The 10,596-nt window shown below is 37.6% G+C and overlaps 2 protein-coding genes across 10 annotated transcripts in view; one reads left to right on the top strand and one right to left on the bottom strand.

Moving 5' to 3' along the window:
* The window catches only part of LOC107146194 (M-phase specific PLK1 interacting protein), a 3,028-nt gene extending 2,580 nt beyond the window's left edge, over positions 1-448 (bottom strand). Inside the window, exon 1 of one of the 2 annotated variants that reach the window (XM_015490244.2) lies at positions 10-448. In XM_015490244.2, coding sequence (XP_015345730.1) covers positions 10-115 — 106 coding nt within the window. In that variant the 5' untranslated portion in view covers positions 116-448. The remainder of the gene's footprint in view (positions 1-9) is intronic. The other variant, XM_048786487.1, reaches the window with a different exon arrangement.
* Positions 449-507: 59 nt separating this feature from the next.
* Positions 508-10,596, top strand: part of Sugct (succinyl-CoA:glutarate-CoA transferase) — a 702,721-nt gene continuing 692,632 nt past the window's right edge. For 4 of the 8 annotated variants that reach the window (XM_048786480.1, XM_015490245.2, XM_048786484.1 and 1 more), the window contains exon 1: positions 509-661. In XM_048786480.1, coding sequence (XP_048642437.1) covers positions 562-661 — 100 coding nt within the window. In that variant the 5' untranslated portion in view covers positions 509-561. Of the gene's footprint in view, positions 695-10,596 lie in introns of all 8 variants that reach the window. The other 4 variants (XM_048786483.1, XM_048786481.1, XM_048786485.1 and 1 more) reach the window with 4 other exon arrangements.

Genomic DNA, 10,596 nt, shown 5'->3' on the forward strand with positions numbered 1-10,596 from the left:
GCGGCCGTGGTCCGCCCCCGCCCGGGGTACCCCGGAAGCCGCTCCCGCCACCCCAACCTCCTACACCCGGGGTTGGGTAAGGAGGGGTCGGGGGTCGAAAATTCGGACGATGCATTTCAGGAACCAAAGCCGAAGTCCTCACGGCCGCGTTCTCTCACCGGAACTGTGCCGACCAACCCGCCACAGATAACTGGTTGTCCTTTGCCAAAGCAGTCCTCCAGCCGCCCGCGCCCTACTGCGCTTGGGTTCCGACCTCATAAAGGTTCCGCAAAGAGCGGCAACATAAATAGGTTACTGCACAGTGGGGAGACTGAGTAGATTTAAGTGAAGGAAAAATGATGAAGGAAAAACGGAACACCCAGCCAAGCAAGCACTCTTCCAGGGTGGCGGTCTTCAGGCCGACCTACAGGGAAGTAGTCCGCTTGGCTGAGGGAGCGACTTGGGTCGCACTCTGACCCGCCCTACTGGGGCGGGGCCTGGCGTGTCCGCGGGCGCCCCCAGTGGCTGCGGGTGGTGCGGGCCTGGCTCACACCCGGACTCGAGACATCTGAGAGGAGCGCGATGCAGGCGACGCTTGCGAGGGTGGCGGCTCTGCGGAGAATCGGTCTCCCCTCCGGCCGGGTCGGCGGGAGGGGGCTGTGGACAGGCCGCCCGCAGTCAGGTACCTTCTAAGACTCCGACCGGGCGGCAAAAGGTACCCAGCCCCAGGTTTCTACCGCGGGGTGTCTGCGGAGAGCGCCCCCGTCCAGCCCTCTGGCCTTTCTCGCCTCCGGGCGTCCTGGCTTGGTGGTTTGGCAGTCGTCTTCGCCAGCTCTCGGGGCTCCGCGGGTCCTCGGGTCGCCCTGCTTGGTAGCCACGTTCCAACCCCCGACTCCGGCCTAAGGGCTCGCCACTGTGGGCGCGTTCCCTGCTCGGTCACACTTGGCGCTCGCCTTGATGCTTTCCTTTACTCCTGCCTTGCCCCCAAGTTTAAATACTTAAAAAGTATACATTATTATTATTATTTTTAAAAGTACGCCTAACGCTTAGCTGCATTTCAGAAAGCAGCTCTCTGCTTTGAATAACTTGAGAAGCTGAAGTAAAACAAATGAACAAATGCTGGACTTCACCCTCTTCGTTTCAGTTCTCTCTAAATGGGAGATAGGGAGAAGGTTAGGAAGTAGAGAGACTAATTTTCAAAAAGAGCAAAATGTGGCCAAAGCTCTTAAAATCTTGATTGTTTTATAAAGTTGTGTTAGAAAAAAAGTGTAATATTTAAGAATGACACTTCATGTATAATAAACACGACTTTGTATCAGATGTCTGTTTCAGAATCTTATTTAGAGGATGAAATTTAGGTTTACTACTGTATTATAAACCTTTCTTTACTACCTCAGAATGTTGTAATAGGGATCCACTATGAATTTTGAAATCTTAACCTTTTTTTTTTTTTTAAAGAGAGAGAGAGAGAGAGAATTTTTTAAATATTTATTTTGTTTTAGTTATCGGCCAACACAACATCTTTGTTTATATGTGGTGCTGAGGATCGAACCTGGGCCGCACACATGCCAGGCGAGCGCGCTACCACCTGAGCCACATCCCCAGCCCAAAGCTTAACCTTAAGACTCATTAAATCACAGCCTGATGAGTAGCTGGGACCCATGCTTTTCGTTGCTCTTCATTTTGTCTCTTTGACATGTTCTGTGACATGCCATGTTGAAGAGCGTGATGTCTTCTAGGCTTCCATCCTCCTTGATGAACGGAGATTTAAACACAGACTTTTCGTTTTTGGTGGTTTATTCTGGGCAAATTCCATGGTTCACCCATATTTCTTTTCTCCTGTAGACATAAATTGTAGAGTCATTTAAGGTAAGAAAATGCCATCAAGGCTTAGTGATGGAATTAAGGCTTGAGGACTCCAGTTTATCCACAATATTATAGTCCTGTCCTGGCTAAAAATCCTTTTTTTTCCAACCATCGTGCTTAACTTATTGTCCTGTACTTGAACACTCAGATCTTTATTGAATAAAAGCTGGGGATGGCAGAGGCCTTCCTTAGTGTGGGCAAAACCCCGGATTCAATTCCCAGTACTGCAAGAAAAATAAAATGCTGCCTTCCCCCCAAGTTTAAATACTTAAAAAGTGTACATTATTAAAAAAAAAAGTACTTATTTACTGAATGAATAAGTCACATACATCATGTAGATCAGTGATTCTCATCTTTTATGTCATCAGTCTACATTATGGAGTGGGCAGAGAAGTGAAGGTAGTGAGGGAGTGGAGATCAGAATTACCTTTTTTTTTAATAACTGTCAAGTGATATAAACAATTTGGTCTCAACTTTGTTAGTAAGGTAATATAAGTAATTTTTTTAAAAACTTGGCTTATGCTTCAGAATGTTTTTATCTTTTACACATATGAACTTGCATTGGAAATGGGAGAGGGTTGTGGTTGTAGTTCAGTGTTAGAGTACTTGCCTGTCATGTGTGAGTCATTGGGTTCAATTCTCAGCACTACATATAAATAAATAAAAATAAAGGTCCATCAACAACTAAAAAAATTTTTAAAAAAAGATAGTGTGGGGAAGAAATATAGTGGAAAATTTTGACAGGTAGGTTATGCATGACTGTTTGCCTCTCAGCACATTTACAAGTATATATGAGGACTGAGGGAGAATGAATCCTTAGTAATTATATGAAACTCCAGATCCAGTTGGTACTCTTCTGAGACTAGGCTACTTTCTTCTTTACAGATAAGAAATTGTCCAAGAAAAGTTAAAATGACTTGCCTAAGTTCACAAAGCAAGCAGAAGAAGCACTAGAACTGAAGTTCCGAGAATTTCAGGCAAATTTGCCTCCTAAGAAATATAAATTGATAAACATTGCATCCTTTGAAAAATGCAGTAGGTAAAGAAGCATGTAGAATTTTGAAAGTGGAACTACTGTGCGGCTTTAGATTTAGAGATTAGTAGATGTAACCTTAACTATTGAATCTTTATAAGTATAGCCAGGGTGTTGTCATGTTTTTACCAAGGAGTTAAAGTCTACATGTCTGAGCTGGTGGGCGTCAGTTCCCCCAGCATTTATTTGTATTGAATTTCTTTGTGTGTAGGTGAGCTTAGGGGAAGAGAGATGAAAGGGAAGGGAGGAAGGATCAGTGACTAGGTGCTGTCTTCAAATGGCATTGTGTACAGAGGGATCAGTAGGTAGAAGAACCTCAAGAACTTTCTGAACTTCTGCCTGAAGAACCCCCAGAAATAATTGGTTAACTTAGTGGTGGTGATGTGTTTTAGAAGTACTTCATTAAAATATGAATACCAAGACAAGGAAATTTAAGTATAAATATAAATGGGCTCTTGTCTGTTTTTATAAAGCTGTGGATCTTTATATCTAAGTTTTTTTGTGTGTTCATTTTTCAGTGGGTTTCAAAATTTGTTTTTTTTCTTCATAGAGCTTTATCTTTTTAAAAAATATATAGTTTTAGTTGTTGATGGGCCTTTATTTTATTTGTTTAAATGCAGTGCTGAGAATCAAACCCGTGCCTCACACATGCTAGTCAAGTGCTCTACCACTGAGCTATAACACCAGCCCATAGAACTTTATCTTGAACAAAAAAAAAACAAAAAAAACAAAAAAAAAAAAACTTGGAAGCAAAAGAGCTATTTGTAAAGCAGGAATTAGGGTCCCAGAGCCCTGCTTACTCTATACCCCTACATTTACTATCCTCTGCCTTCCACTATTACCAAAGAGGCTCTGGGGCCCCTCTGAAGAATTCCTAGAGCTCTGCAGAAAGGGTTTGAACACCACAATCTTAAGTAGGTGTCAGGTATTAACCAGTGCCTCAAATACCTATACTTTGATTAGTTTTTACTAAGTAATATGGAGAAATAAATATTTCCGTATTTCTTCATTGTCAGGGCTTTCTAAATTAAGAAAACTGGAACCTGGGTTAAAGGATAAGCTGTGGAAGTTAAAAGATGACTGAATAGCTAGTTGAAGAAATTCTAGGAGGTATATGTTTATATTTTAAAAGATATGAAATCCAGAGCCTTGGAGACAATGCCAAGACTGTAAATCCAGTATGCTTGTTTTATATTCCCCCTGGAGACATTTATTTATATTCAAAGGGTTAAGAACCCAAGGGCTTTCTTTTCTTCCTGAGCAGAATTTGTTTACCTTAGGTAGATTTAGCCCTCTCCTTTGTAAGGTAACAGTGGCAGTTAGATAATTATCCTGTACAAACTCCCAGATTCACAATTTTGGCATTCCTTTCCTGTGGTTCTGTCCTTCCAATGTGCAGGCCTAACCAAGGTGTTCTCATTCCATCATCATGAGGTATTAGGTGTGGGGAAATGGTGCATTTCTTGATGTAAGGCATAATAATTCTCATCTGTGCTGCAGAAACCTTGTGTTTACTTTCATCTTGTAAATAAATGCAGAGATTAAAATTTATCATGTATTTTTGATGAACACTTCTCAGCATGTACTTACTTTCTTAGAAATTATTATGTGTACACTTAGAGCATGATTTTTTTTTTTTTTTTTGGGCTGCTAGGGGATTAAACTCAGGGACACTTCAACCATCTGAGCCCACATCCCCAGACTTTTTTTTTTTTTTGCATTTTATTTAGAGAAAGGATCTCACTGAGTTGCTTAGAAGCCTCATGTTGTTGAGGATGGCTTTGAACTTTCGATCCTCCTGCCTCAGCCTCCTGAGCCGCTGGGATAGAGCATAATCTTTTTTAAAGAGCATAATCTTTAATATTTCGTGAAACTTCCCGATTATCTCTTTTCCTTATAGAGCTGCCTCTTGTCAGCTGTGTCATGTTAAGGTCTTCTAGTAGTGGAAAAGTAAATGCCTCTCTAGGATGTAAATAGCTCATTCACTGATGTGGTTAGGGCTGCTTTGACCATAATAGATCACTTAACTCTCACTTAATATTCTTATTGAAAAAGAAAAATTAAAAGTGACTTGTTTTCAAGAGTCTCTAAGAGTCAAATTCCACTGCTTCATTAAAATTTAATCTTGGGCTGGGGTTGTGGTTCAGCGGTAGAGCGTTTGCCTAGCGCGGGCGAGACCCTGGGTTCAATCCTCAGCACTACATAAAAACAAATAAAATAAAGGTATTGTGTCCAACTGCAACTAATATATATATATATATTAATTTTTTTATTTCTAAGTATGCATAGTGGCCAAGCATAGGTGAAATGTTTTATACAATTTATTTCTTTGTAGACTAATATATTTCACCCAGGTATAGCATAGATATTAGTGTATTAAATCATACTTATAAAAAGTTTTAATTGAAAATAATAAAACTGCTGACAGAATACTCCTACATGAAAAAAAAATAAGAGCATATGAATATTGTTTTTCAGACACAGACACTAGAGGTTTGTTTTAAAATGAGTAAATAAAATTTTAATATCATTAGAATCTTCGTTTTTTGTATTTTTCCAGTTAAAAAAAAATGCACAGTTGCCATGATTTGAGTGTCCTTTCCAAAACTCATGTGGAAATTTAATTGCCACTGTAACAGTATTGGAAGGTGGGGCCCTTTAAGGGACCTTTAGTTCATGAGGGCTCAGCTCTCATGATGCATTAGGGAGTAGGTTAGTTATTACAGGAGTGGGTTATTAGAAAAGTGAACTCAGCTTCCTTTGCTTTCTCTTGTTTGCCCTCTTGTCCTCTTGTTTTCTGCCATGATACAGCACAAAGGTCACATGCAGGCATCATGCTCTCTTGGACTTTCAAGCCTATGGAACTGAGAAATAAATCTCTTTTATAAATAAATTATTCAGGCTGTAGTAGTCTCTTACAGCAGCAGCAAATGAATAAAGATAACACTTTTTTGTGTGAAAAATGTAAAATTTTTTAAGAAAATAGAAATTTTTTAAAAATTGATATTTTATCTAAGAAGCAACCACTTAACACTTAAATAGGAAAAAATAAATCTTAGATAGTTTGACTATTTAATAGGAGATGAAAAGCTTTTTAAATGGAGAAGATAATTATGAATGAATAACTGTATAATCTGAGGTTGGAAAAACATAACACCTATGTAGAAAAGAGTTAATATAGCAGGCCTCGGGGCTGCTGTTTCTGAAAGACCATCTTATAAATATGGTATCTGGGAATTTAGCACTTGTATTGCTTCATAATTAATGAAGGCAGTTCATGATGTTTAGATGGTTTGACAAACAATGTGATTTATGGTAAGCATCTGCTTTTCTTCTGGGAGTCTGAAATTTTAGTACATGGTAAGTAGAGTACATATGTGAATGTCCTCAATAAAAATCTTGGGTTCTGAGTCTCAGGTTTTCCCCAAAACATGCAATATGTATGTGTGCATGTACATTTATACACACACACTTTTAAAAATAAATTACGTGTCTGTCTATCGCCTTTTAGGTTCTCTAAGAAACCTGTGCATGAATTTTTTCCAGTATATGACTGTGTCTTTTTCTTTTTGGTCCTCTTATATGTAATTTTGCTGTAATAAACCTTAGCTGTGAATAAAACCATATACTGAATCCTGTGACTCCTAGCAAATCACTGAAATTATGGGTAGTCTTGGGAAATCTTGAGATAATACCAAATGCCATAAAAGAAATTATTTTTTATTTAAAAAATGGAAAATTGAAAGCAAAGAATAGACAGGGAAAAATTACTTTTAATAAATAATGACTGATAAAAAGGTTAATATTTCTACTACCTAAATAAACTATACAAATCAATAAAGAGAAAGATAAATGTACCTGTAAAAATATGGGCCAATAACAAGAATAATTTAAAAGAAAAGGTATGAAAATCTTTGATATACAAATTAATGACAGTGGCATGCAAATTTTTACTTGTCAAATTTGTGATAAGTAAACAAAAAAAACCCCAAATCAAGATTATATACAGGGTTATGGAAGATGATAGAGAACACTGTTTTCATACATTGATGGTACATATTATATATAATCTTTCTGGTAGGCTATTTGATAATATATGTTAAAAATTTTAGCTGGGCATGATGGTGCAATGTGTAATCCCAGTGACTTGAGGGGTTGAGGCAATAGGATTGCAAGTTTGAGGCCTGCCTGTGCAACTTAGTGAGACCCTGTCTCAAAATAAAAATAAAAAGGACTGGTGATTCGCTCAGTGGTAGAGCACCTCTGGATTAAATTGCCAGTAAAACACACACACACACATACACACACACACACACATACACACACACACAAATTTTAAAGCATTTGCAACATTAACATGGCTAGGCCACCCCAAGGCCTCCCAGTGTCTGTAGAAACAAGGATTCCTCTTCTCTATTCTCTCAAATTCTCAACACCGAAATGGTTACTTGAAGAGAAGTCTCTTGGAGGATTCAATGGCTCTTCACCCAAAATAAATCCAAAAGTTTTCTCTAGACATCTCCTCCAGATACCCACTGGAAGCTATTAACAAAAAAGCAAACCATAAAACATATTTTGTCCCACAAACATATTCACTACCACATTTCTTCCATGCTGTCCCTTCCTTTCCCTTTCCCCCTAGTTATTGCAATATTCTGTGAAACAGGACTCAATATATTTTTTACATTAGAAGGAGCTCCTTGTATTCACAGTCTAATATTGGAATACCCCACTGTCCTCCTTCTGGCACTCCAATCCTCATGTACATTTTCTTCTATGCTGTGATAATTATAACTTCTCAAGTTCCTAGAAAGATGTTTCATCAACCTAGAGTACCTAGAGTGGGCTCTGTTTTTTCAGTTGTCCTTTGCAGGGGATGCCTTTTTCTAATTTGCATATGGGTCTTGGCTTTGACCATTCTCCTAGAGAAGAACCACTTAACCAATATTGAGGAATTCAAAGGATCTCTTGAGTTTGTGGTACTCTTACATTCAACAGTTATTTAGGGGGAAGTACCAGTGATTGAACCCAGGGGCACTTAAGCACTGAGTGACATCCCCAGCCCTTTTTATATTTTATTTAGAGACAGGATCTCTGCTAAGTTGGGCCTTGCTAAGTTGCTAAGGCTCTGAATTTGGGATCCTCTTTCCTCAGCCTCTTGAGTCACTGGGATAACAGACATGTGCCACCATGCCCTGCACATTCAACAATTTGTAACTATCATTTTCTCCACTAGTTTCTTATTCAACCACTTCTGATCCTCTGGACAACTACCTAGCTTCAGGGTGGACCATCGAAGAAGGCTGAGCATCTAAGAAATTTTTTCTTCAGCTTGTTGATTCTGGATTATAAATTTTGTACCTATGAACATTGAATTATGAAATCTATACATTGGTACTGTTTCCTAGATATCTACATACCAATCTATTGTAGTCTAGCTTCTAAAAGATTTTTGAAGAACAATTCTTTGCCTGTTTTTAAGTTGATATTTTAAAGTTTTCATCATTTATGTGAAGTTTACGATAACTCAAATGAGGGTAAGACCTGGGATGTGTGAGGAATATACATCTCTGTAGAACAGAAGAAATCAGGTTAATTGGTTGTAGAGAAGAATACATATGGAGGTTGATCTAGAAATTTATTTCTTCAAAATGATTTATTCATCCTTTAATAAAGTCTGTACATACTCTAGTTTGAAAAGACTGCTTCTAAAGGGACAGTGAATCAGTCTAATTTGAAAGGACTTTCTAGTTGTTGATTTTGATGCTGTGAACTTAGAACTCACTGTGCCTCCAGTGCCTGGCATCCTTATTAGTCAGGATAGGCTAGGTCTTGCTGCACTACAAATTAGCCCACAATCTCAGTGACTCAATACAACACTAACATGTTTCCTGCATATCTTGCTATACTATTTGAAATGTGTAGCCCCCAAGGGTAATAGAGGATTGGAGGATTTCATGGGATGCTTTTAAGGGTCAGGCCAGGAATTGGCTTTTATGAGTGCTGCCTGCCTTATTTTCTGTACCCATTGTTTGACCCCAACCTAACTGCAACAGAACCTGGAAAACATAGAAGAGCAGAAAGATTGGGATTAGCATTGATTTATACTTTGATTGTGGCCTGATTTAACATTGATTCAAAAGCCCCCTTTCTGACACTTTTTATACCATCCTTTCTATAAATAAGTTTTCATTAAAACAGTATTGTCCAACAGTTCCAAAATCTGCTTAGTTGTAAATTTTACAATAATAGCAATGTTTTGAAGGGAAGGGAAGTTCTAGGAAATAAGGTGTCAATACTTGTTGAATCATACATTATTCATCTAAACTATTATCCTCCAAATGTCCCTAAGCAGTGTAATTGCTTCATACCTTTAGCGTTACTTCTGCACTAAGTACCTTTTGGGGTTTATAGTAGGATCTGAAGTACCATAGTAGCTGGAGTCTAATTGACTTGTACTTTTTGAACTTCAATGAGAATCAGTAAGCTGGTGTTCTTGGTGGAATGCCTTTAGCTTTGTTCTGTAATGCCAAATTACCCTGAAGTTTAGCTAAGAATTGCATCTTACATCTACAATTATGAATGGCATCTCCTTATTACAGGATAAAAGTAGTTTATGATATCATATATAGCACAATTAGGTTTTTTGAACAAAAATGGTATGACTGTATATCCATTCATCCATCCACCTGTTGTTTTTTTTTAATCTCCAAAGGCATTTGCACCCAAAACACTAGCAATTATGAGCTTTGACAAAAAATGAGTGATTTTTGTTTTGTTAATTTTATTTATCTATGTTTTCTTAAAATTTTTTTGGTGCTGAATTGTTTATTTAAAGAGAAACCTTAGAAATTAATTGCAAAAGTTGAGGATATTTGTTTTTTTACATTCTTTCTTACTATAACAGGGACTTCAGAAATTAATATTAATTAATTGAATTAGGTTAGTTTCTATTTTATTATTATTTTGCTTTGAGATGGATGACACTATATTGCCTATATTGGTCTCAAACTTGTGGGCTCAAGTGATCCTTCTACCTCAGCCTCTTGTGTAACTGGGACTACAGGCTACATGCATATGGTGCTGTGTCTGCTTTGTATTTTATTATTTATTATTTATAAACATTTGATTTTTAAACATTTGAAGCTGAAGATTCATACCCTCTTCTCCCTGGGATTTCAGAAAAAGAACACTAATTAAAAATTATTATCTTTCAGGATTGTTTCATGAAGGTTATATTAGATAGAAATAGTGTGGATTCATGGATAAGAGAATAATTAATCTGTAATTACTCTCAATATAAACACGAGTTTGTTTGTTTGGGTTTTAGTGAAGAATAGAATAGAAATGTCCTTGAGTCCAGGGAGGTTTCTTAGTTTCCTTTTTCACAAACCTGCTTATTTCCCAAAAACCTAGATGTTGAAAACAATTACTTTCTAGCAGTCCACAAATTATAGTTTCCCTGTAATGTCTTCCAGTTTGATTTCCCTGGGACACTACCCTCCAGAATAACCTGCCATGCTATTAGAAACAAAGCTTCTTTCATGACTTCTAAGGCATTCTAGAAAAAGAACATCATGCTAGCTATTATAAAGCTTCAGAAGATTAAAAGAGCATGCCTTGAAGAGATGTCCATCTTTTGCTTTCTCATTCATAAATTCAGGTAGTTAAGTTCTTTTTTTTTTTTTTTTTTTTTTTTTTTTTTTTTTTTTTTTTTT

This window comes from Marmota marmota, unplaced genomic scaffold (assembly GCF_001458135.2).
Source record: "Marmota marmota marmota unplaced genomic scaffold, marMar, whole genome shotgun sequence".
Classification (NCBI taxonomy): Eukaryota; Metazoa; Chordata; class Mammalia; order Rodentia; family Sciuridae; genus Marmota; species Marmota marmota.